A 27,875-nucleotide genomic window follows, 5' to 3' on the forward strand; every position below is an offset into this window, starting at 1 on the left:
TTATATACAGTGTCTTTAATCCTGGAGACAGGGCTATATGATAGGCACATGGACTGAGTTTTTGGCTCCACATCAGCAAAGAATGAAGACATTACAAAAAGTCTGCCCACACTGTGTAGTCTATGATTGCTGGAAATACATAGCTCTGAGGTTCATCAAAAGCCACTTGGTAGCCTCCTCTGTAAGATCTAGGAAAGATGGAAAAAGCAGAGCACAGCATTTGGAGGTATGGGGAGAAAGTATGGCAGGCACGGATTAAAATAGGGACAGTGAGGGAGAAGGGGTAATGACAATTAAAGAAGGAGATAACATGAAAGTGTAAATAGGTTTTCACTACTAATTAGACATTGACAGGCACAGCAAAGTATCTCTGCTCTGTCTCTACTGCTGTGCTGCATCTATGCTCCCCTTCAACAACATCATATAGACTGTTCAACAAAAAAAAATAATCTTTTTAATACAACTCAAGGCAATCAGTCAACTCCTTTTAACTTCAACATCTCATTAAAGATTGATATTTTTACATTTTCACCAGCAATCTCAGGTTTAATCAATTGCCACAGGTATGCTGAAATCACCCAGCTATTCATGCTTTATATGAAAAATAATCTTGGTAGCAATTGAGAGCTAACGGGCACCCAAACGCTCTCACACACAATTCTACTAACTGTAATTATGAACACTGGTCTCAAAAGCTTCAGACCTTGCTGACTTGCTTCATGTGTGTAAAGTGGAAAGGTAAAACAAACAAACAAACAAACAAACAAACAAACAAATAAATAAATAAATAAATAGAAAGTGGCAAAGCAAAATACACGTTTAAATGAAAAGTTGTCCTACTCTACAGTCACAAGCATGTTATCAGTGAGTAAAACCTGTGTAATTCTATTGAGTAGGCAACAAGTTCAGTGGATAATAGATATGTAAGACTCTAAGTTGGAAAGAAGATCTAACCTTGAATCAGACAATTCTTCTACAGCCTCATTTATTTCTGAATATTGTGTTCAGACCAGTTTAAATTATACAGAAATGAGACTGAACATAAACATTCAGAAAGCTCTCTGAGATAATTAGTGATAAAAGAGGCATTCATAATTGTCCCTCACCTTTCTGTACTTTAGTCTACTCTGGCTAATGTGGTAAAGATAATGTTCTGTTGCATTGTGTTGATTATAGTTAGAACTGTTTTCCAGCAGTCAATTTTCTTTACAAGAAAACTATCTTCAGGAAATGTAGAGCTCATCATATGTAACTGAAAGGTGTGTTTAAAAGAAGGGAAGCAACATTGGCTATTAACCTGTTCAGACATTCCACTTTATTCTTCATATGGAGCATAACTAATCTAATTATTTCAGTGTCCCTCTGACCATAATCTGCATGGATTTGAATTTGAAGATTACTGCTAAAAAGAAATGTGTATGAATCTGTATGTCAGCTATTTGCAAAGGCTATCATTCTTGTCCTACAAACATTTTAAAAGGGTTTAAAGGAGCAGAAAGGAAACAAAGGATGAACGGTGAGGAAATAGGGTATATAGTGTGGACTCTCTGGGATAGGAACAATTATCTCTATGTTTATTCTTTTTGGTCTGATTGTACTAAAAGGTCAGTTTGGCTTTACAAAAATAATGTCATAATAAGAAGAATAATTTAGCACTGGCATATTTAGCAATTTAGCATATGACACCTTTGTCAAAGCTCCCTTTCAAGTCAGAATACAGCAAAAATCCCCCTTTTCTGTTCATGTAGACTTGACAGCTAAGGAATTAGAACTGTGATATGGATAGATTTTATTTCTGACAGAGAACATGTGACTGTTACATAAAGTGAGGATAAGGTTAATTCTCTGAGTAGATTTCAGTGCTATTCAGCTGTCACAACAGAGCTTCAATGTATTTATGCAGTATAAGCTGATACATTTAAGTGTTTTGTGTAAGTTCTTGCATCTAAGGATGTAATGTAAGTATTTTTAAATCCACATTTGTGACTAATTCTGTTAACTAAATGCTGGAAGGAAACTCCTACAAGAACGACACAGAAAAATTAGCCCACAGTGCAGTAAATTGTCCTTTGGACCTTTTCATGATCACATACTAATCTGTGACTTACAAAGAACTACAATTTCTGATGCATTTCTGTTGACTAGGTGTTTTATATGTAGATGTATGTGTTTCTATAAGTTTTTTATTTCAATATAATATTAACAGATAATTTGCTGGCACATAGAGAAAATAATTTTTAAAATTTTCTCCTAGAAATCAAGACATTCATCATAAAGAAAGAATGAATTATTATTTTTTAAAATACATTAGAGATTTCTAAACAACCATCCCAATACAGGAAAGAATGCTCTCAGTTTGGAATTTGGCAAGAAAAAAGATTCTATCCCCAGTGACAACTCCTAAAAGGCAACTTTTTTTTGTTTTAATACATCATCAGTTCACCTAATTTTCTCTTTTGATGTGATATTACAGTTCAGTTTCACAGCCCACAATACTTTAAACATACAGTTTCTGAGTAGATGAGGATGTGAGTTTGAAAAAATTATTCAATTTTCTGAAGTATTCCTTCATTACAGATTTCTAAGGACATGTTTGACTGACAGTAGGCTCCTAGGTAACCATGTTAATTACAGTGTGTACTGAGATGAGCCAAGACAATCAAAGACTTCACAGGACCAAGAACAAGTGTTCTATGAAAAGTGACTAACATAGCTAGGTGGGACAGTGGAATGCTGTGTATGTATGATAGAAAACCATTAACTGCAGTCTTTCAGTATCATTGATATCTTCCTATAGCTCAGAAGAATTTGACATCCATACCTTGCAGATGCAGGGACCTATGCAAGGGTCAACATTCACACTGCCTTTCACTGAGCAGTTGCAGGGCAGGCACTCAGGGTATCCTTTATAACCCAAGGCACATCTGTTGCAGCTCTCTCCTGCATAGCCAGTCTTGCAGTGACAGAATCCAGGCAGCATATCTATGGGAAGAGGGACAAAAAAGGAGACAGATTTGATTTATCAAAAAAAATATATTGTTGTTGTTATTATTATTGTCATCATCATCATCATCATCATCATCAGATATGTGTGTTAGAATACTCAAAGCAACACCTTTGATAGGTGTAACCTAAGGGCATTTACTGTGGGTCAGACCATACTTCTATTTAACTCAGTAATCTGCCTGAGAGTCTAGAAAAAACATGTAAGAATAAAGCAAGTATACAGTGATTTGAATTCTGAGCTTCCAGAAGTCCGTACATTAGAGACCTTCGAACTGGAACTCATCCCTACTTCCTTGCATCTAACAGTCCCTGAAAAACTTCTCTTCCATTAATTCACCAAACCACCCTTGAACATGCTTGCTTTTACTTTCAGAATCCATAAAGTTCCCTAGCAGTAAATTCCACATTTAGCCATGTGTAGTGTGAAAGAAAACACTGACGTCTGTTAAACTGGTATCATATCCCACTACATTTTTATTTCATATACCAAAAACTCCTAAGCCCATTAAATCTCTTTACACAGAAACCGCTCTGTATGCCTGAAAATCTCCTATTGTCCTTCTCTGCACTGCCTTCAGTTCCAACAACTTATTTAAGGGGAAGGGAGGGAACAGTGTGGACCTATCCATGGTTTTACAATGTCTTCAGTTTTATTTTTTAAACATCAGTAATATTTCCTAAGGCTCCATTAACCTTTTTGACTACTGCTGAGCCAGAACTGAGCTGATACATCCAGGGCACAGTCCAAGGAAATTCTAAGAGCTGTTTCACAACTGCTGGTGCCTCATTAAGAAATCGCTGTAATGAAAGTACAAGTCAAACTACTTTTCTTCGTGTTCTACTTTTCCTTTAATTGCTGCAGAAATTCATCAGTTATTTTAGTCCCCAGAAATTGACTATTTTGAGATCTTTCTGAACATTTTGCCATTCTTTCATTTTTCTATCCTGAAAGGTTTTGTACTTATTAACTTTGTCACCTACTCATCCCTTTTCCAGGTTAAATATTAATATTTTCAACAGTTCACTCTGATCATCACTTTAAAAATGGTCCATTTATTCTTTTAACCAAGTACATGAAAGAACCTTTCCTCATTTTACTTTCTTCCAAGTTCTTTGGTAGATGATCTTGTCAAAACTTTTTGAAAATCAAAATACAGTATTAATCAAATAAGCCTTTGCTCACATGTTCATTGAATCCTTCAAACAGATTCATAAGGCACACTGCCCTCTGGAAAAAAAAAAAAAAAAAAAAAAAAAGATCTTGACTTCCGCCCATTTTTGCCACAGAAAATTGCCTCAGAAATTGTATAAATAATTCAATCAAAACCAAAAGGGGAGTGACGGGCAGGCAGCAACAGGCAAGCACAACCCTTCTATGTACTGGGAGACCTGCAGTTTGTCTATGTTGGGCCTATGGTGTGCCCCTCGTGTGTTTGAAAGATTTCTGTATGTAGTTCCACATGGCAAAACCAACTGCCTCAACTTCACGGTACAGAACAGAAATCATTAGCAGTAAATGTGAAAAGATTCAACTAGCCACTAATTAAAATAATAATCCTCTCTATCCTGAATTGAGAAATTACTTACATATACAAGGCCAGTTAAATAAACTGTCTTTTAATTAAAAAAAATAAATTAAAAAATATTTTAATTAAAAAAATAAAAGGGAAAAAAAAAAAGGGAAAAAAAAAAAAAAGAGAGAGCATTCCTTTGGCAAAGACAGCATAAAGGGAAAGCAAATGCAGCACTGGGTGTAGTTGTTGTAGCTCTGTGGGGTAGTTTTCCAATTCTTCTCAATCTTGGACTAACCATAACAGTGGATGACCTTAAACTTGTGTTTCTACTCTCATAGCCTCTACATGACAGCTGTAGGGATCCTGTTTATTTTAATATATACTTATTGACACTGAAAATAACAGCATTTACATCATTCAGGAGGTCACAGCCAAATGTCAGAAAGGAAATTTTCCAACATAAAACTACCAGACTGTCAGCACTCTCAGGCCTCATGTTTGCTACACGTGAAGGAATCCTTCACTGCCTGGTTTATCATGTCCCTGGCCTAAACTTAAGGGGAGTCTACTTTAGGTCATTTCAGTGCATCCAGGCAGAATAACTTTCAGGATCAAACCCTTACTCTGGATTTGTATGTCAGTATTTGCAAAGCTGAAAGAATTTGTCATGTTACTCCTGTCCAACACTAGCATTGCTTGTTGAGAGACCTTCCTTGCCCTTCACTGCCTTTTCTTGCCTTTCTTTGCCCTTCCTTGGCCTTCATTGCCCTTCCTTGTTTTTTCTTGCCCTTGCTTTCCCCTTCTTTCCCTTCCTTTCTCCTCCTTTCCCATCCTTTCCCCTCCTTGCCCCTCCTTGACCCCCCATTCCATTCCTTTCCCTTAAACATTAGGAGGAAATTCTTCACTATGAGGTTGGTGAGACACTCGAAGAGGTTGCCCAGGGAAGTTGTGAATGACCTGTCCCTGGAACTGTTCAAGGGCAGCTTGGATGGGCTTCAAGTAACCTGGTCTAGTGGAAGATGTCCCTACCAATGCAGAGGGGTTAGATCTAGATGATCTTTAAGGTCCTTTCCAACCCAAACCACTCTATGATTCTATAATTTATTGATGTTTTACTGATTTGCTCAGTACAGAGACCAGATCTTCTGATTTTAGCTTCCTGAAACTCTCTGCCTTTCTTTTACAAATTGGATAAACAGTTTCTTTTTATACAATATTAATGCAAGTTTTAGAACTATTTTTATTTTAAACTAGTATATTATTAACTATGATCCTTGCTTCAAGCAACTAATTTTGAACTACATCCAGAAGCCATAGATAAATATGATACATACCTGATGAATTTTTATTCTTCATTTATCAGCTTGCTCTAAACCTGACACTCCTGTTTTAGACAGTTCTTCTGACATTTCCCCATGAACAGACTCCCAAGTGGGAGATTCCCTGATATCTTTTATTCACTCATACAAAGAATTAATCTAGCTTTTCTGCTGTGTCCTTTTCTTTCTTGAGTTATCCAGTTATAACTTGATTATACCTTTATTATATTTAACTCCTACTGATTTTGAATCTCTAGTAGTGTTTTTGATTCTGATTTATCTGAATAAGTACTTCTTAGCAACATTTAAGTATTTAGCAAATTATTCTTTAAAATATGTGTATGTGTTATTAAGAGTATGACTTTGCAGAATCTGTCACGATTTATATCCTTTTCTATTATCCTCAATAGGATAAAATTTCTGCTTTTTTAGGGAGCTTATTTTTATTGTTTAAATAGGTAGGTTTTTTTCTAGCTTAATTGCATTGCTTGAATAATTTTGAACTAGAGGAATGCATCTCCCCATAATGTCTAATATGCAGTCTGTAAACTCTATGCTTGGCATAGGCAATCTTGGATTGTTTAATTTTATTTTCTTTTTAAAGTTTTTCTTGTTTTGATCAAGTTGTTTTTTAGGGAGGTCTTCTCTTTCTTACAAGAATATTGAATTTGACTGACCTTCAAGAATTTTAAACCAGTTCCTCATACACAAATCCAGAGGTATTTTTCTTTTTTATGGTTTCTCTAACCACTTGTTTGAAGAAGCAGTCACCTACAGAAGTTTTAAGTGGTATTACCTGTTTGTCTATACAGAGGTGAAATTAAGTCTGTCTTCTCTAACCTTGCAGCTTCTTTCATCTCCTGCAGCATGTCATAATGACTGTCACCTTCTGGATCTGTCCTAAATATATATAGACTTTCAGTGTGTGAAATTTCTGTGTTACTTACTATCATGAAAGCATGTGCTCCATGGGTTTTGATGCCTGTGGCTCAGCTAATTCTCAAATTTCTGAGTTACACTCCTCTCAACTAGCCACTGGTAAGGCTCTACAGCCCCACAGCCCTCAGGCTCTTTTGTAATATGGGTCAATGCATCCTAGCCAAGACAATCGTGTCTTAAGAAAGAGAAACTCATGTTTCTTCCAGAGGAAAATAGCCTGCTCTACTTCAGGCTTTAGCAGGAAAAGACACAGGCAAGTTTACCTCTTTAGAAGTGAGCCAATCTTGTTTGCAAGTTTCAAGTACTCATTCTTACATTTACAAGTCAAGTCTCACCAAACTCAAATTCAATTAAATATCTCAGTATGGAAGGAACAACTCCCAAATTCTAATTTAAATCTGTAATCTCTCCTCCACTGCTCCACCAGTCCATTTTTTTTAGTTCCCCATCAAGAACTTTCCCTTCTCCTGCTCTTTCCTCTCTCTGCAACTAAGGAAGAGACCAGGATTGGAAACTCTACTCTCACCAGCCCAGCAATCCTCCTTCTTATGCAGTATACACAGTGGTGGACAGCCCTCAGACTGACATCTATCAAGAGACCTCACACTCCACACAAGAGAGAGGAAGGTGTAGAGACTACTAATTGTCATATATTCTTCCAGCTCTTACACTTGTTGATACAGTTAGTTCATATAATTTATTTGGCTCCATTCCTTCTTTCATTTACAGCACTTGCAAAACCGAGGCTCTCACTGTATTACACAGTATGTAAATTCTTGTCAGTGTCCCACTGGTTATCTTTGACCAGACTTCTGCAGTGCATATTATGTCAACACACTAACTATATTTTAAGGCAGATGTTTCAGGTCTGTCCTTTGTTGTTGTAATGATCTACTATTTCAGAAGAAGCACAGCTTTTGCTTTTGGTCTATTACTTCATAGGCCGTGTTTGAAAGGGACTTTATTTGTTGGAGCTGTTATTCCCTGTTTTATTGCTGAATATTATCAGTTTCTGTCCTACCTTTGAGTAGGTTTTGAAAGTTCATCCTATAGGATGAGTCACCTTGAAATATGAGTTTTATTGGTCAGTTTTCTCCCAGCCTACCTGTCCTTCAAAATTTCACAAAACCAAATGTATTCAACAGCACACACCAGACCCTTCAAAAACCTGCAATCCCAGGACTGGTACCTGCCATTTTCAATCCTGTACAGCAGTGCAAAAATTCCAAAAATGACCTCGTGGAATTGAGCAATAGTGAAGTAATATGAAGCCTGAATAAAGACCGAGGTGTCTGGACCTTATTTATACTAAAACGTCAGAGAAAGTTTTTCATCAAAAATAAACATCTGTCATTGGGATTATATTGTACATACAGAGGCAATAGGGTAAAAATTTCACTGCATGATAGCATGAAGACTGAGTCACAAAATCCTGCCAGTTTCCAAACCTCATAGCTCTTGCAGGTTCTTTAAAGCCGAGTAAAATCGTTATTTGTTAAAATCTAGCCACTACAGCCTGAAATAAGGGCACTGATTCACTAAGCAAAGCCCAATTACTGGAATACAGAGCAGTTCTGAATGTATAGGTTTGACCTTCACTTCTGTATGGGCAATTGCAAGTCATCACAGTATCAGTGATGGCCAAGTTTACCTATTAGCAGGATGGATTTGTCATAGGTGGACAAGTTCTATTGCGAGATTACTGTGTTTCAGTTACAAAACCTAGACACCTTTTCAACAGTTTATTTTATCAGTACCACAGTTTGAAAACTCACTGATTTATTATAAGTTTTTGGCCCTATTTCTCTATATTGCTCCTAAGCATATAATGGAATTTTACTTTAAAAGGATTTTTGAAGATTCAAAACAAACAAAAAATATTTGAAGAGATAGAAGAAGAACATTTAATTTCAGAATTCTGAGTGAAACATGAAGACAAAGCTCTACTAGGCTGATCAAAACGGAAATTATACATGGTTAATACACAAAACCACTTCTTTTTCTCCTGAAGCAATGCCTAGTCAATTATGAAGTGATTTTTTTCATGCCCTTCTCTTATCTGAAAGCTGATGATGACTACAGGATGCAGTTATTTAAATCCTCTTGTTGTACTTCATCAATGTACCACCTATTATGGTATTTGCTACAATTTTCCATTTTAATTATTGCTTACCTAAGGCACTCAAACACACAGAGAATGTGCAGCCTCCAGCTTTATTTTCCTTGAGAAACGCTCACAGTGACTTTAAATCCCCAATGATTTTCCTTATTATCATATTTCTGTTTCAGTTTAACGTTTTCAATCTTCCCAATTCATTTACTTACCACACATTTAAGAAATATATTCCCATCTTACATCAAGTAAGAAATTTATCCTCAAAAAAACAGCCAGTGAAATCTGAGATATAATTCAACCTGCCCAATGTGTATTAATTCTGATTCACGGGTGAAGAGAGATTCCTTCAGACAGATCACGCTTTCCAGCCTTTCCTTCATGAAGGCTCCCCAGTGTTTCAAACTCAACTGCTGCCCAAGGTGAGCAGTGCACAGTAAAAAGAATTTTGTCGAGGTGTTGAATATAAATTTGAGTGAAAATAAAGGTTAAAAAGTTATTTGCTTTCAGAATAGTTTTATGTTAAAAATTATATTCAGACTGCTCTTGATTATTTCTTCTTACCTTTTGAGCATCTTAATTTCCCACATTTCTTAAAAGAAATATTAAAAAGGCTTTTGCTTTCAACTAGCATGATCATGTCTTTTCAGTTGAATAAGACTTTACAGTCACAAATCTGACTCAATAGTCCGAACACTGTAATGAAACAGATTGTGGATCAAGCAAATATTTTTTCCTGTTGTGTTGGATTCTCATTTAGTACAAGAAGTAAAGAAAAACAAATATACAGAAAGAACAAGGAGATACAAAGCCCAGTTTTGTGTAGACCTGACTGATTTTTGTTTTTGTGGTGTTAAAATAGGGAAATAAGATAAATATCGGAATTGTCATATGGCCACTATTTATGCAGTGCAAACTGTCCACTTCTCAGTGCACTCCCAGTACTGGGCAGGACATAGAAAACTGGTTTCAGGAACAATTCCATGGACTGCTTTGGGCAGAGAATTCTGTATATGATGGCTGTTACCTACATAAAAATTTTTGAGCTTGTCATATATGAGAAGAAGTAGTTTAAATACATAGAATAACCTCTACAGTAAATAAGTTGGAAAGAGGAGACATCAGTGGGTTTAAAAAGCAATAAAAGAAAAAAAAATCACTTCATGTGTTGCAAAGAGCAGATTCAACAGAGATTAAGAATATTCAAATGGGTTCAAAAGCAACAGGCCTCTAGCCAATTACAGCAGTTAAGTTTCAGGAAGATAAGAAGCTGGTTACAGTCAAGACAAATTTATGAGAGATTTAATTCCATGAAGACAACACAAAAACTCTAGTTCTCGGGATTGGAGGAACTGCTGAGATATGAAACTTAGAATGCCTGGGGCCAGATGAGCAGGGCTGGTCGCTTGCCAGTAAAAGTAAAATGGGGCAAAAAAGAGATATTCCAATTTTGGATATGTTATCATGAAGATGGCAGCATGACACATTTCTTGATTTATTAGAAAGACACAGTTAATGATGTTTAGATTAGATGGATGGAGACAACAAAGAGCAAGAAAAGAGAGTAGGGGACCAAACAGGGGCTTTATTCTCTTTCTAAGGAGGTCCAGAAAAGAGGCAAGAGAAGAATTTACCAGAAACGTCAGAGGATTAAAAAGGCAGAAGGAGACACAGCAAGCAAGATGCTAAAGCACAGTACCACACCATCAGATTCAGAAAGTTAAGCAGATTTAGAAAGCAACCATGAAATGGTTTAGATATGTTGAATGCTCAGAGGCAAGTATAAGACATTATAGGAGATTCTAATGACACTATTACTGACAACCAAACAAGATGGAAAAATGTCTTTATCTTTGTTTCTCCCTTCCCATGAGAAAAGGACTGACAGCCTATTAACCACCTGTCAGCTGCCAGGCGCCTGGAGAATGACCCACACCTGTGGTCAGCACAGAAGGTGTGAGAAGAGAGACTGCAGCAGCAACAGAGGAGCTGCTTAACATGCAGGTGGGACATTACATTTCCTTGAATTAATCATGCTTCTATCTCAGAATCACAGTCTCACTGTTTTACAAAAGCACTGAATGTCAGCAGTGGTGAATGTTTGGATAAAAGTTGTCCTGTTTAATAGTATGAGAGTTTTCTTTGTTGTATGAAGTCTGCCACCTGTAACCTGTACGTTCACCCACAGGTTTGGTATAGGCATTACACTGTCTTGATGGGTTTTTTCTAGCTTTGGGATTCATCCTCTTTTCTGCTTCTGCCATTTCTCCTGGCAATCTGTGTGATTTACCAGATGTTTGTGCCCAGGAGCTGGCAGCAGGGGTGCTGCAGGGTGGTCTTTGTGAGGAGTGGCCAGTGCTGCTCTGCGCTGGACACAGCTGGTTCCATCTGGCTTCAGCTGACCCACCACAGGGCATGGCTGAGGGCCCTCAGCCAGATGGGTCAGAGAAGGTCAGAGGAAAAGGAGGGGGAGGAGATGCTCCACATGCCAGAGCAGAGATTCCCCTGTTGCCCCTGGGGGAGACCATGGTGGAGCTTATATCCAGACTACAGAGTGAGTCCAGAGGAGGCCATTAGAATGATCAGGCTGGAGCATCTCTCCTATGAAGACAGGCTGAGGGAGTTGGGGCTGTGTAGCCTGGAGAAGAGAAGGCTCCAGGGAGACCTTATAGCAGCCTTCCAGTACCTGAAGGGGCTACAGAAAAGTTGGGGAGGGGCTTTTTACAAGGGCATGTAATGATAGGACAAGGGGTAACACATTAAAACTAGGAGAGGGTAGATTTAGATTAGACACTAGGAAGGAATTCTTTACTGTGAGGGTGGTGCAACACTGGAACAGGTTGCCCAGGGTATTTTTGGATGCCCCCTCCCTGGAAGTGCTCAAGGGCAGGCTGGATGGGGCTCTGAGCAACCTGGTCTAGCGAAAGGTGTCTGTACCCATGGCAGGGGGCTTAGAACTAGATGATCTCTAATGTCCCTTTTAACCCAAACCATTCTATGATTTTATGATGAATGCACACTGTGGTGGACCCCATGAAGGAACTGGCGGATATTTCCTGAAAAAACACTCATGGTGGAGCACACTTTTTTCCTAAAGGATGACAACCAGTGGGAAGTACCCAAGCTGGAGTCAGGGAAATGTGTGAGGAGAAAACAGTGTCAGAGAGGAACTGCTATGACCACAACTGTTTACCCATGACAGTAACTGGTAAGCAATCTTCTGGTCTTGACATAGACCCATGAGCTGATTCATCTTATTTTTTTCCCATCCCACTTAGAAGGGTAATGAGGGAGAAGCTGGGTGGACAGTTGCAGCTGGCCAAGGTCAGCCTACCATATATACCATTGTGACAGTAATCAGTGTCATTTTATTGAACTGATGTAATCAGTACATGGTTTTTATGTTAGATTTTACACCTCTGGGCACTCTATTTGCATCCCTGCAATGCTACTTTTATGTTTCATTGATCTTTATTTCAAAAAAGATTGCTACATCTCTTGTAAATAGATTGTAATTAGCAAAATTTAAACATCTCTTAAGAACTGATCTTGAGTTTTGTTACTATTTTGTACAGTATTTTCAGAAGTTTATCAATAAAAGAACCCAGAAAAATATGTCAATCCATTGTTTCCGAAGCACAAGGACACAGTTTGTTCTCTATTTGAAGATGTTTTTTACAGGTCTACAGCAAAGAGCTTGCAAGCCTACACTAATAATAGAGATGGCACACAAATATGACACTTTTCAAACTTTTTTGTCTAGGTTTCAAATGGAAATATGCCTAGAGAGGAAAAGAGATTAAAACATTATGGTTGTACTAGTTTTAATCTCTGTTGTAAAAGAAGAAAGCACTTTAAAGCCAAAATTCTCCAATATATTAAATTTGGAATACTCTTCCATGTGTAACCAAGTTTGCCTGCCATGAGTTTGAGAGAAGCCTCAGCAAATTTGGGGATATAAAATCTCAATTTCCAAACTATAAGAATTGAGGTGGATTATTGTTCCCACGAGTAAACTTTAAAAAACCCAAACAAACAGTGTTTCAGCTTTTCTTTTTGATTGATGAACTTGAACCTTTAGCATCACTGTCTTTTAGGGATCTTACCTCCTTCTGCATGTTTCTCATCTTTGACACAGGTATCATGTAAAGACCCATTTGGATCACAGGAACACGGCTGGCATGGATCTGGGCTACCTGGTAATACCTATTAAAAAAAAAGAGTTTACAAAACCAGATCTTACCTTTAAGAATTGAAACTTTTATTTACTTCTTAAATAAGAAGTAGTGGAGAACAACTTTTGTGTAGGTAGCTTGCACTTTAAGAAAAATTAGAAGGTTGTCACTCTTAGCCCATGCAGTCTAGGCATTCAAGTTATATTTGGATTTTTATTTAGAAACATGTAAGTGAATTAGGTACAAACATGTTTTCGACTAAAAAAAAAACCACAGGTGTAGAAATAATAGCAGACCCTTGTATAATTAGAATCAATAAATATAATTGTAGATTTTAAGCACTCACTACCTAAAGTAATATTGACAAATAGTTTAGTTGGTTTGGTTAACACAATTCCAAAAAGTAATTAGTTATTAGTCAGCAACTAAACAAAATGAAGAAAAGTGAACATTAAACAATGTAACAATTTCCTTTTGTTCTTGAAAAGGTTACCTCAACCAGACTTAAACCTTAATCTAATATGACAGTGGGAACATAAATTCTAGTTCTGCATGAACTAGGTTTATAAGCGTATTATAGATACACTGTACACACACATACATATAAAATCCTAATTAGCTGGATGGTAATTTGATTCAAAAGAAAAAAATCATGCTGATTAAGAGATTGGGAGTCCTTTTCTCAAGCTCTAGGGCTAGAACCAGTATATTAGGGAGAATGTGATCATTGTTATTTGCTGACATATTCTGTGTTTGAGGATTGACAACCAATCAGACTAAAGGGCAAGATTTATCCAACTGAAACTATATAGACAAAATATCAGGAATTTAAACACACACTAATAGTGAAGCTATCTAAAGCACAGGCACAGCCCATACAGCAATACTATCAATTATAAAGATGCATCTTCTGAGGGCTTCAGCTTAGATGAAAATACAGCCTTATATGCTGAAACACAAAAAACAATTCCCACTACACTACAGAATTTCAGTGGCTATTAATTCTACATTGCATTTAAAAAATAAAAGTTACAGACTCCCTTCAATTTCAAACACAGCAGTATTTCTTTGATCTTTGATATCAGATCTTGAAATTCATTACTGAGGCAAGAGTTCTGTTTACAGGACCACATCCTCCTTAAAATTAAACTGAAATACAAGCTGGAGGCCCTGACCTCAAGTGCATTCCTTCATATCAACACAATTCACTTTCATATTTCTGTGAACCTTTACAGATTTCCAATTGAAAAGTAGCTACTACACTGTCAGAGTTAGAAGTTAACCTTCATAAAATGGCAGTCCAAATGGTCCCCTCTCTTTTTAATACATTAACTGCCCGTGCTGCAGTGATGGCTTGAATGCCAAGCTTTTCGGTGAAGTGACAACAGAACAGGCATTTACCCCTTTTGGTCTGAAGTAACCATCGATGCAAGTCTCGCAGTTGATGCCCCCAGTGTGGCCTGTACAATTCACACAGACTCCACCCCCAATGTATTCTCCATGGACATTCAAACTCTGATTTCTGTCTGCGACATCCTGATCATAGTAACACTCATCAGTCTTCCCGTGACAGTTACATGCTAAAAGAAAAGGAACTATGTTAGTTAGCACTTCCCTGTGGACAGACCAGGCTCTACTTAGGTATTAAAAAGAGTTGTTCAACATTTTATCATTGGTGCTGTGTACATTGTAACTGACAGCACATCCAAGCATTTGTTTACTACTTCAGCTGTGAAAAGTCACCTGGTCTTATCACAAACACCACCTGGAATTCTGTATATTGTTTTTTTCCCTTGATGTTTTGTATGGGGGAGAGTTAGCCGGTTGACAGATATAGTCTAATTAAGTTCTTCCTGTTTTGTCTTAGAAGATTTTTTTGTGTTTAAATTGATAGTCCAGAAACCTTTTGGTGGTTGCACACACATGCGGTTCATTAAAGAGTCAGCTAATTTAAAATACGACAGGAATTATAAGGAAAGTGGTAGAATGGTATGAGTAACTTAATTTCCGTGAAAGCGGAAAGACATCCTAAACCATCTGATTTGCACACATGCATATAAGAACAGGGTCCCAATCTTAAAACTTCTGTAGAAGTTCAGATTTGAACTCTTAGGCTTCAAGTTCACATTCAGGAGAGCTAATCTAATAATCTTTTGCTGTGAAAAGGAGGTAGCTCACTTTCTCCCTTCCCCTGTGGTATTAAAACATTTATTTCCACATAAAGAGAAATTCAAAGCTCGTTAACATTGTAGGGAGTCATTCTTCTCACATCTGAACCAGATCCCAAGGACCTGTTTCTACCATGAAAGTATTACAATTCACTGAGGGTTGAACTGGGCATAAGAAGTGTCTCTCAAAAATTAAATATTGAAACAAAATGCAACCTAATTTCATCCCAGAATGCATTGCCAGTGCAGATAGAGTCCTTACTGAAACAAAGACCTCTGTGACCAAAGTTTACATGGCATAAATAAGCAATTACTGCTTTAATATAGAGATATCTCTTTCTCCTAATTTATTTTTAACCACTCATGGCAAAACTATAGCTGTAATCCCACAACTGAATAAACACTTAAAAGTAATGGAGCACAGGATTTTATTATGTTCAGAAATATAAATATAAGCGGTATATGACCTTTGGAAGTTAAGATGTTGAAGTTCAATTACAACTATCCTTACTACAGCAAATCTGAAAATGAAATTCCTGCCCTGTGGGAAGGTGATATTTTAAGGTATGTTTCCATTCCACCTTGGAAAACTAGATGCGTTGTTTCTTCCATTTAAAAAATCAGAAACTCCAACTGCATTTTAATAATGTAAAAATATTTTTTCCACAAGGCTGAAAATTATAAAATATAAAAACTGCCATTTATACAAAAAAAGCCTTTACATTTTTATAGAATGAAAAATCTATACATTGATTTTATTTTTTTTACTTATCAAGCTGCAGTCCTGTGACTTTATCAAAATAAAACCATCATAATTATAAAAATTAAAAAAATAAAAATAGTTTTTATACAATATTCCACCAGTATCAGCACCTTACAACCACGATTTTACATGTAATTTTCCTGTTAACTGTTTTTGAGCCAGTCTAAACAAATGAACAACTGATCCATAAACAAATGTGGTTAGAAATAAAAAATTAATTGCAAAATCATGTAGGACCCGATTTCAGTTTTCAGCAGCAGCTGCAACAAACTTTCTCTTCTGCACTGTTTTCAACTTACGTTCACATTCATGCTTAACCAGGAAAGTGCCAGCATGCCAAGGCTTTTGATGGAAACCAGGACAACATTGATCACAAGTCTCTCCGCATGTGTTATGCTCACACTGACAGACAGATTTCTAATTTAAAAGAAAAACAATTATTTACACATTGTGGTGATTTGAAGAATCTGTTCATGTACATAATCTGCATTCCAGTTCAAATTATGGAAACATTAACATTTGGAAGGGCTATACTCCGTAATTCCTCTGTTTATTCATTTTTATTAATTTATGTATCCTGTATTCACCAAATGAGAGACAAAAGAGTGTGTTTAACTTCTACTGCTCTATTTTAAGAAAACAGCCATGATGCAAAGGAAGATAGTTGGCTAGAGAATCTAGGGAGGATTTAAGAAAAGAGGAGAATCTAATTCCAACTGGCTGAAGAAACAAGGATGGGAGAATGAAAGTCCCCCAGTACAGCAAACAAGCAAAAGTGCTGGTAGCCCTTAGATAGAACTTCACATTACAGGAACACTGGTCTGATGGCTAGCTAATGCTAGAAGTGAGCCTTCACCCCTCCCTGAGATGTAGCAATCCTGCAGCTGCAGAGTGAAATCAGTCCTGTTGTCTAATCCAATAAAAACTGGCTTTTCTTCTAACTTTTACATTACATTTTTATTGGATGTGTCAATTCATCATGTAACCTTCTGACTGCATAACTAATTCTATGTGAGAGATAGTAGGAGTTTTTAATCTAATAAGAGATGAGAGAAGGCCCAGCCTTTGAGTCACTTTCCAGTTCCTCAGGAGACCACCTTAGTCCCAGCATGAAAATGTAGGGAACCATCAAACTCTCTGAGCCACAAAAGCAGCTTGGAAAAGATAAAAGAAACTGTAGTTTGGAGAAATGAGGAGAAAAAAAATGCCTTCCCAACAGTCATTCAGTGGAGGTGATTCTCTCTGGTCCTTTTGAAGCCACTCAAGGTCAAAACAGCAAGCTAAACTGGAAAAATTCTATGGCTCACAGGACAAAGCATGAATCTTGCAAAACAAGGTTAAGTTAAGGAATGCTTCAGAAAAACAAGGCAGTAAATCCAAGCAAGTTTATTCTTTGTAATGCTAGGGGAAAGATTCATTGTGTTAACCACTTCAGTAATGATGTTTATAAGCCAAAGCCTTCGGTATGGCTCAGTCTAAAGAGCACTCCTGGAGACCTAAATCAAATAGTCCAAATCTCTTATGGTTTGATACTGGTCAGACAACAAATATGTAGTTGTATTTGTGTATGTATTTGTCATCCTGCAAAACAAGACACCACCTTTATCAAAATTCCTTCATCTAATAGACACACTATCTGATTTGAAGTCTGTATTAATTGCAGTAACAGCACTTATTTTCTTAGGTAGGCCCAATTCTGACAGATGGCACTAAAACAGTGCTGCTGTTTGGTAACTAAGGTCAACTGAAACAATAGTTCAACACTTGCTATATGCATCATCCCAGAAAAGGTTTAGAAAGATTGAACCAAGGAGTTTGTAAAACTTTTACAAGGATCCAAGTAACCTTACAGGTTGTTTTTTTAATCGGTTCCATCACAATGTCTTAAAGTCATATGCAAACAAAATTTTATATTAAATCCTACAAAATTCCTACTTAAGTGAATAGTCTATGAACAGATCCCACGTTGTGGCACATTTGTACTACTAGTAGATTGCAAATTCTGTATTAGTGATAATGTGTGCAGAGATCTGGGTCCTCAGTAATAAATTATATTTCTTTATTTCAATTACATTGCTTACTTATTTATTGATAGTGTAAAAGAAGCTAAAAGTCAGAAGACATTACAAACAGCTTCATGATTTTCCAGACTAGCTTGAGTGATCACTCAGTTAAGATCTCCAGCATAGGAAATGCACCATTCTAGAGCCATCATTTGTTTGCAAGTATAGATTAAATACTTGACAGTCTTAGGAAACACCCTGATTAACATCAACAAGGAAAAGACAGACTGTTAGAGCTCATCTCTACAGCTATGTAATGTAGCTCATATTTCTGTTGTTCCTAGGAAGCCTCTGATATGGACTGAATTATCTGAAGCGTCTTCTTTAATTTCAAAGCAAGTGTCCCCTGACCTTGTTCAAATGTGGAAAACAGACAAATTCACAGAACTCTGAGGAATATCAAGGTTCTTTTCTCACATTCTGCACTATGAAAAAGACACATTAAAAAAAAAAAAAAGTGAGAGAAAAAAGGAAAAAGGGTAAAAGAACAAAAAGGAAAAAAGAAAAATACATACATTAGTTGCTGGATCCAGTGGACAAGCCTTCGCATGGCCTGAACATATACACATGCCTCCAACAGAGATATCTTTTATAGAATAGTAATACTGTAAGACAAAATAGAAATTTAATTGCTAAGTGGATTATAAAATGCAGGTGCCAAACTGCAGAATTCATTTCTGGTGATGAAAGTGCCAAGCCCTCTTTTATTTCTTTTTTGATCCATTACAAATATAGCAGACAGTGTAATCCAAGCTGCCAGTTGATCAACAGATTCAGGCTTAGTGAAAGAAAGCATATAAATTGGCAGAGCTCCATTTGTTTGAAGTTGCAAGAGCCATGTCAATTTACACATACCATACACCAAACACGAGAATAGGAAGAGGCTACATGCACACTGGATAATGAAAAGTCAGCTGCTATAGAATTTATTCCTTTCAGAAAACAAGAAATGACATTATGATGGGGAGAAGATAAAGACTAGAGCAAAAACTGAGAAAGAAACACCTTTATTCACCTTAGCTGGGTCTTACTTGGGTCTTCACTGGACTGTGGAAGGATGAACTGGTTTTCAGTATTCAATGACTATGGAACAGTCTTCATTACTGAGATCTAATTTACTTTTGACCTGTTGCTCTGATATTTGACCTTTTTTTTTCTTTTTTTTTCTTTTTTTTCCCTTTGGTGGGGATACATAACCCTAACCAGAAAGAAGGATGGAAAGATAATAATGGATTATGACTTCTGGGAAAAGTGAATCTCACATGTCATCTTGTCCATTTTCATCTGTTTTGGTGAGGGTCCTGTAACATCCTAACAATTGGCTAATCAAAACATACCTATCCTATTGGCAAATTTTGATGTTTCTGTGTTCAGTTCTTTTCAGGTCATTAATAAATACATCAAACAAAACAGGAACTCATATATCTGGCAGTTAACCTTCTAGCACAGAGAAAACATACCATTTGTGGATACCTTTTGTTTCCTGTTTTGTGGAACAGTGGCTTGTCTAATGTCTTCTATAGGAAAAGCCAGACAAGGATGGCAAGTTTCAGTTGCTCCATGTTCCTTTGAGGACAGTCTCATGGAGAGATGCCATACAGAAGTTATTTTTCTTTGTTGGTTTGAGAAATCTGCACTAGGTTTTCATGAGTATAAAGGGATTTTCAAAGTTAGAATTCAATTTTGTGGGTTTTTTCCCACTTAGAAGCAGATTATTAAATGTGCACTCTGACGTAAACAGTTTCTGTGATTAGTGAGGCTGCAATAACTGCATTCAGCTGGAAGGGTTTCTGGATTTCTAATACAAAACAGAATGGCACAGAATTCAACAATTTCAGAAACAGCCAGCACTGTGTGTATTTAGAGGAAGAAATTAACTAAAGCCAAGAATATCAATACTTCCCTGTTACAACAATAACATAATAGGACTTACTACAATGATATCCCAAAGTTTCCAAAACAAAAATAAGATGACCAACAGAAAGAGGAAGTGAGCAGATGGAAAAAACTGTGGAAAGGTATACATCTCCCCAACAGCTTTTAAGAATGCTTAGGAGAGAAATCAGAGGAAAACCAGAATAATACACAACATTTGAGCAGTAGGAAAACAGGGACATATGGCATAGGAAGAAAGCATAGATTGCAGAAAGAAGAGACAGGGGTGTGCACACACAGGGAACAGTGGAGAAGAGTGAGTTTGAGTGCTGCATCCATTCTTTTAAGCTAAAGCACAGTGTAAAATTTTACTGTTAACAACAATCATATAATAATGTAAGAACTGTGGCTTTCAGGCCCTACCATTAGTAGAAATTCTCCTCAAAGTAAGTGTTCAAGGAATATTAAAGGCAGCAGAAGACTGAGCAGCAGAAGAGACAAGAAGACACTATCTTATAGTAACCAGTTGCCAATTGCCTGCATCCAAACATCTGCAGCCAAAGGAGCTATGTGCTCCTGTTAATAAGCATGTTATTGATGTTAATAACACCAGTAAGCAGAAAATATAAAATTCTTACTTCTGCTATAGAAGAAATGATAAAATACTGTGACAAGGGCATTATCTAACACCAGGATTGGGACAGATAAGAACAGGTGTTCATCATCTCCCAAAGTTTCCTGTGCCAAACAAAGGCAGGTACAGCATTTACAAGTGTCAGAGAACTTCTACACATGCATTTCTACTGTCTTGCCAGAACTTACCCTCCTTGTAACAATGGGATCAATTTCAGTTGGATCTTTGTGTGCAAACATCATTAAATCAGCATTTAGGGTCCGTATCCTTTGAAATCTCAGGCGAATAAAGCGAGCTGAGGTGAATTCTAGTAACACACGTGAAGGATCATCAGCACTAGGCCGTCCATTAATTAGAGAAGTATGAATCTGATGAGAGAATTATTAAAGCAATAAGGCATTAGATGACAGCAAATCTGCCATGATTACACCAACAAATATTACAGGCACTGTGTGAATGGACTGTGTAAATGGAAAAAAACCTTTCTTTAGAAAGCAGATTTTCCAAAAAAGTATTCCATATACTCACAGACACCGGTTATGGAGAGGTTTTACAGTAAAATCCTTTTGAGCAAAGGAAAGTCACCAGTTGCAGAAAGACTGTGGCACAAACTGCATACATGTACCTCTATAATAGCATCCACGGCACAGCCAACTCATCTCTCCTCCTCTAGTCCAAAATAGGCATTTTCAAGTTATTGAACAACAAAAAGGTCTCAAAAATTTTGACTTAGAGGATGGATACTTGGAACTGGAGTCAGAATTCAACAGGGGTCGGTTTGCAGCTCTTAGACTGGTCGTCATCAAAAGACTTTTGAACTGGTTGTTTTCTAAAGCCAGGATAAGGTAACTTCTGACACACTGAAAACTGCAACAGCTAGATGAGACAACATAAGTATTCATAAGCTTCTCCTCTTTCCCACTGTCTCTTTACACAATACATCATTTTCTCTGAATCTTGTTCTCAGCAAGTTGAAGCAATTTCCTGGGTTGCAACTGTTTTCTTCTGGTCTCTGAGGAAAAAGTTTATTCCTTCTGAGAACTCAGCACTTGTTTTTCCAAAGATGATACCAATCTCCTCTTACACAGTGGTTTCTGTAAAGATTGTCCCCCTTTCGCTGCCTACTCTATCCTAAAGTCTAGAAGTTTTCTAGGCAAATGTGCTCTGAGGCTCTGTCATAAAGAGACTGATCCAAATTGCAGCATCAAGGGCAATAAAATCTTCTTCCCCTCCTGTCCTTTTAGCTGATCATGGCACACATTAGCTGCGAATCAAGAGAATAAAACAGATGGGCTGCTACAGAATTGTTCTTGGAAAAGGCTTACAAGAAGAAGAATGTCAGGTATAGCAAAATATTGTTAATGAGCACCTAGGGGAAGGGAGGAAAGAAACCTTTAATTTCCCTGTATTTTGAAGTGTTACATTTTAATTGGGGCGTTTTGAATACAGGCTAGTAGTCTGAAAGAATGTTCAGATGCTGAGCCAAACGTGCATAACATTCAAATGTGTAAGGGAATTATTTACCCTTTGCAATGAACCTTACCTCAGTGCTCTGAGTGAGAGGTTGAGCCGTACAGCCATTTTCTACCATTGAACATGATCATATTACTACTGTTTTAGACAAAGTGCTGCACTCAGAATGCCAGCTGGCACTCAGCAGTTGCTGCCTCACACTGGGGCAAGAGACAGCAAAATTATTGCTCCCAGCAAAGCAGTAGTTCTTTCTTTCCTGGAGTTTTTGCAGGTGCTGGATAGAAAGCTTAAAGAGCAACTGCTGTCTTGCAATGGCTACGTCACACTATTAACTTTATTTATTTCATTGTCAACAGGGAAACCCTAAACCTTATTATGTCCAGCAGTCTGCTCCACTATATCCACAGGTAGCCAAAATCACTGGAAGCCACTCTGCCAGGAGTAACTATTAGTTATATATTGTCTAAGTATGAATCAGCACCTCCAGGCTTCTGCCATGTTATCTCCAGGAAGAGGTGCTATTGTTACCTCCTCCCAAGATCATAACATTGCCACTTCAAGATCTGACTCAATTTTGCTCCTGACTACAAGTAAGTAAATTAAAGAAGATGGGTGGCTGGAAATAAACAGAAGAAAATGCTATGAAAAAGACGGAGTGCAAACAAAAGATTATCATAAAAACCCCAGTGGAAGCAAGGAGGAGCTCCTGAATAGGAAACCTCTGGGTACAAGCAGGACAAAAACATGACCAGAGAGAGCAAATTTTCTCGAGTCCCCTGTGAAAAGAAAGAAAGGAGAACATGTGCAGAGAGTAAACTTCAAAAGAAGCCTGAAGATGGTGGCAATAGGTCCGATGGAAATTGATAGATCTTTCCAGAAGAAGCAAGATTTTAGTAAGAACACTTGCCTAAAGAATTCTTTGCATAATATTTACCTGTGAGCAAGGAAATACATTTCTTTTGAGTGTGTTTTCACATTGTCACCTCCTTCCTTTAAACAGAATCCAAGAGATTTCTTACTTACAGGCATCAAACACAGTTGGGTTATGGTTTCAAGCACTAGAATTCTAAAGACCAGACTTTGATATTCCAGAGATAAAGAAGAAACATATCTAAAGTAGTGCTGAAAACAATCCCTAGGTCACTCTGAAATAGCAACAGCACTGTGGCTGTCTGACTGTCTCATCAAAAAGACAAAAAAGCTTTTGAGTGTGGAAGAAAGAGGCAGGTAAAAGGTAATGTGTCAGACTAATCAAGAGCCCACAGAGAGTTAAGAGTATGACTCACAGACACAAATTGACCCCAAATGACAAGGCTGACAAAAAGCAGTCATATATTTTGATTTATAATTTTTTAAAAATAACAAATTTACTATTAAGACACCAATGGGGAAAAACAAACAAACAAACAAACACACAAAACCCCAAAAAAACCAAATAAACAAAACAAAACAAACAAACAAAACAAAACAAAAACAAAAACCACATTGGAGTGACAGTTTTACAGAATTAAAATGTACATTAACAAAATAAAACAAGAGACATTTTTTCAGAATAGACCCCTTTTTTAAAAAGTTTCATGGATCCATTTGCCATCAGCACATGTATTTGGTAAGGCTAAACCAGTGGAGATGATGACTTCCACTTATATTGTCTTTCATGTTTGTGCTTAAATGTTTAACGATTTCATTTAAAACAACAAACAAACAATTTCTCATAGTTACTGAAATGTAGTTATATTATGTGTGAAATGTGGCACCTGTTCAAACATGTACACTAAAATGATACTGACATTAGGAAATTAAAACTGGGTAGTTTTATCAAAATGAATCTGAAGAGATAATTTTACAGAGGCCAAATTCATTATTCTATATTTTTTCTCCTCCTCTCAACATCTGTGATGAAATCATTAATTTCTCCCTAGAAATATTTAGAATCCACTTGAAGTATATCCAACTAACTTGTTTCTACTCCTTGAAAAGAGAATAAGGAAGAAACTAAGAGTACTTTGGGAACATCTGTCATTAATCAGGAACAAACAGAATTGTAAATAACTTTTTAAAAAGAAGTTGAAGTAGAAATCAGACTTACAATATTTTCAATATGACTCTCACATCACTGTGTTTTTCCAGAGCACACTTCCTCTTTTCATCTCTGCCCACATCTTGCACCTATTTGTAAGGCACTGTTTGCACAATAGGACATTTTCAGTCAAAACACTAACATGGTCCCCACTCTCCAAGTATTTTAGGATCAGGTCTGAAAACTGTTCCAGTGAACACAGTCCTCAATATCTATCTACTGTTATGCTATCCAAGATCATCATAGCACTTCATATATAGCTCTGAGGCCCACAAAGAGTAGCCCCATTTTCACACAGGCAACTAAGGACCCAGATTCCTGCCACAGCTGTACATGTACTCATCATGAGCCACACTAGAGTTCTGCAGCAGAGCTAAGATTTAAAGCTGAGTCTACCAGGAAAATATTACTTTAATCCACCCATTGGGCTGCTACAATTTGGATAATCCAAGAACCCATGAGGGAACAATCTCAATTTTTGCTCAGGTTTTATGGACCACTTTTATTTGCTAATTCCAAGACTGAGATAGTCACCATTTTGGATTCTGAAGGGAAGCTGTATAGACTTCAATGCTAGAAAACTTTTCTTTTACACGGAATTTTTCCAGGATTATATTCCAACAAATGGGATCTTTGGGGAAAAAGAACATTTTATTTTGTCTTATGTGAGGGGAGAAGATGGGTGTTCTCCACATTTACAAAACGTCTAAATGTTACCACACAGAATGCCAAATTCTCATTTTGGAAAATCATTTTGAATGGTGTCTGCCAACAAGTTCAGTAGTCAGAACAATTCAAGCAAAAGGGTACAACAACCTTTTCCAGTAGCTGCGTTAGCAGCTGATCCAACCTCCTGCCTAAGAAGGGCCACCTAGAACCAGTTACACTGGATCATGTCCAGAAGGCTTTTGAGTATCTACACAGATGTAGACTCCACTAGAAGGAGTGTAGAAGGCGACTCCACTGCCTTCCAGGGCAACATGTGCCAGTGCTTGGTCACTCTCACAGAGAAAAAGTACTTTCTGATTTTTACATGAACCTCCTGTGTTTCAGTTTGTTCCCATTGTCTTCTGTCCTGTCACTGGGCACCAGTGAAAAGAGCCTGGCTCCACCTTCTTTGAACCCTCCCTTCAGATACTTATATGTACTGATGAGATCCTCCCTGAGCTTGCTCTTCTTTGGGCTGACCTCAGCTCTTCCTCACAGAAGAGATGCTCCAGGCCATTCATCATCTTTTTGGGCCCTCACTCTCCAGTAATAATGGTCTCTCTCCAGTGTGACCATGTGCTAAGGATCCCAGAAATGGACCCCGCACTCCAGGTATCAATAGAGCACACTAGTGCTAAATAGAGGTGAAGGATCACCTCCCTTGACCTGCTGGCACTGCTTTGTCTTGGCAATGCTGCCCAGTGTACTCTTAACCTCTGCCACAGGGGCACATTGCTGGGTCATGTTCAGCTTGCTACTCACCATGACCCCTGAAGCCCAGCTGCTGAGACCCAGCATATGCTGGTGCATGGGGTTGTTCCTCCTCAGGTGAAGGACTTTACACTCCTACTTGTTGAACTTGTCATCTCATTTCTCCAGTCTGTGGAGGTCTGTCTGGATAGGACTACTACCCTCTGGCATTATCAGCCACTCCTCCCCGTTTGGTGCCACCAGCAAGCTTGCTGAGGATACACTCTGCTCCATCATCCAAACCATTAATTAAGATGTTAAACAGAATTCATCTCAGTAGTATATATTCAAGTTAGTTTAGTCACCAAGTAATCTATCATCTGTATTTGGCTGGAACCAAAAATATGCAAATGTGCATACTCTAGGTTAAGTGGGAAAACAAAAGTTGTTTTGTAACACCAAAGATCCACCTAATTCAATGTCCTGTCTTCAACAGAGGCCATTAGGAAACAATTAGAAAGGAATATAAGAAACAGGGCATCCAGAGTGTGATCCCTCTGATATAATGTCATTCTTTCCTCTGACTGAACAGTCTAAATGCTTCCTGAGCTAGAGTGAATGAATCATAGGGTTTAACACCCACCAATTGCCAGTTTCTCTATTATCAGTTTACTCCGTTTTTGCACCATTATGTTTTCCATTACTACAGACATGGGTCTAGGAGGAAATTTGTTTCTTTTAAAAAAACAACAAAAACCCCTTGTTCTAGTAGGGTTGCATTTTTTTTGCTTTTGTTTTTTTTGCCCCTTTTAAACCTGGAACTCAATCATGATTCATTTCAGTGACGGTGTTCCATTTTTTTCATATGAATAAATGGTGAGTAGTCAACATCTTTTCATTTTTGAACTTCAGTATGATGTTAAATCAACTCTTTGTCAGAGACCTGTTGAGTATGCCACATGTTCTCTACTCTGAAGATAACTTAAACCAACACTAGCCCATCAGTATTCCTGCAGAATGTACATGTATTAGTTTGGTTTTAGCAACACTGATTTTCATATAGTATTTTCATTTAGTATCATGAGCTGCTAATAGAACAAATTATATTAAATTTTGCATTGCCAACAAATGCTGCTACTACACAGTTTTCTGATTTTACAGATTGCTCACAAGTATGTTGAAAATCACAGACACTACTAAAGACACTCAAAGCACATCTCAGTACACTCTAATGCCTGGACCATATTGGAATCAAAAGACCTATCTAGCATGTCAGCCTGTCTCATACAGTAGCCAAAGCAGCATGCTAGCAATAAGATGAAGACAAATATACCTGATACTTCCTCAGGGATGTCCTGAGATATAGATAGTTCCTATGTATTTGGGAAGCCTCAAAGAATTTCCACTAACTTACTCAGTCTCACCTTAAATCCAGGTTCAAATCTACACCTACCACATAATAAGGATTTTCTTACCTAAATTACATGTTGTAGGGAAAAATATCCTTCTTTTGCTTGTTTTAAATCTGGGTGCTACTAAATTATAATAATGCTTCCTAGTTCTTGAAGTGGAACAAAGACATATATCTTTCTACCTGCTCTACTTTTCGTTACATTTATTTACTACTAAGTAGCTTGGAACAGATATTAGGCTTCCAGATCTGTAGTTTCCTTGGATTTTTAAGGAATGTTTCTTAAAAAATGGTGTTTCATTTTACACCACTCAGTCCCCAGTTACTGAGAATATTTTTAAGTGAGGGGTTAAAAAATAAATGTTGTAGTTCACCTGTTTTAGCCTTGAGCTCCTTTTCACTAGCCAATTTATAAATTATTTCTGCACCTCTTCAGTTTACAACCTACTTTGTGACTGCTTCTCCAACTCCTCTCTTGTAAATAATGTTTCCACTGCTGAAAACCTCCTGACAGCCTCTACAGAAAAAACTGATTGAAATTATTAATTTAGTTTTTCTGCAATGACCTTATCTTTCTTGAATGCTCTTTGATCATCTCTCAGCCCACCAATTTTCTGGCAGACTTCTTGAATTTGATGTTTGAAAAAAGGTTTATTTCAACTTCATACTCAGTCACTCAGAATGTTTTTCACATCTTTGTCACAGTTTAACATTTCATTTGCTGGAGCTTATTTTCCTACCTCTTTTCCTCATGAGGAGGAAAAGACTTGACTTCCAATTATAAATGATGCTAGTTTAATTTTTGAACCATCCTTAAATGTAGCTGCATGTGTGTGTAAGGCCATCTTTACATGAACTCCAAGTTGTCTGAATTTTTTTTAGCTGTTTGATCAGCTTTTCTATTTTTTAAATTGTATTTTGCCAAATTTTATTTCCCTGGTATG

At 37.3% G+C, this 27,875-nt stretch overlaps 1 protein-coding gene across 1 annotated transcript in view; it reads right to left on the bottom strand.

Annotated features, from left to right (window-relative positions):
- The window catches only part of LAMA2 (laminin subunit alpha 2), a 376,628-nt gene that overhangs the window by 213,033 nt on the left and 135,720 nt on the right, over window positions 1–27,875 (bottom strand). Inside the window, exons 5-10 of the mRNA XM_051616318.1 lie at window positions 20,758–20,937; window positions 18,576–18,665; window positions 16,297–16,414; window positions 14,468–14,646; window positions 12,998–13,097; window positions 2,822–2,982 (exon numbers count right to left, since the gene is read on the bottom strand). Of these exons, the coding sequence (XP_051472278.1) occupies window positions 2,822–2,982; window positions 12,998–13,097; window positions 14,468–14,646; window positions 16,297–16,414; window positions 18,576–18,665; window positions 20,758–20,937 (828 nt within the window). The remainder of the gene's footprint in view (window positions 1–2,821; window positions 2,983–12,997; window positions 13,098–14,467; window positions 14,647–16,296; window positions 16,415–18,575; window positions 18,666–20,757; window positions 20,938–27,875) is intronic.

The sequence above is a fragment of the Apus apus genome, chromosome 3 (assembly GCF_020740795.1).
Source record: "Apus apus isolate bApuApu2 chromosome 3, bApuApu2.pri.cur, whole genome shotgun sequence".
In the NCBI taxonomy this organism is placed as follows: Eukaryota; Metazoa; Chordata; class Aves; order Apodiformes; family Apodidae; genus Apus; species Apus apus.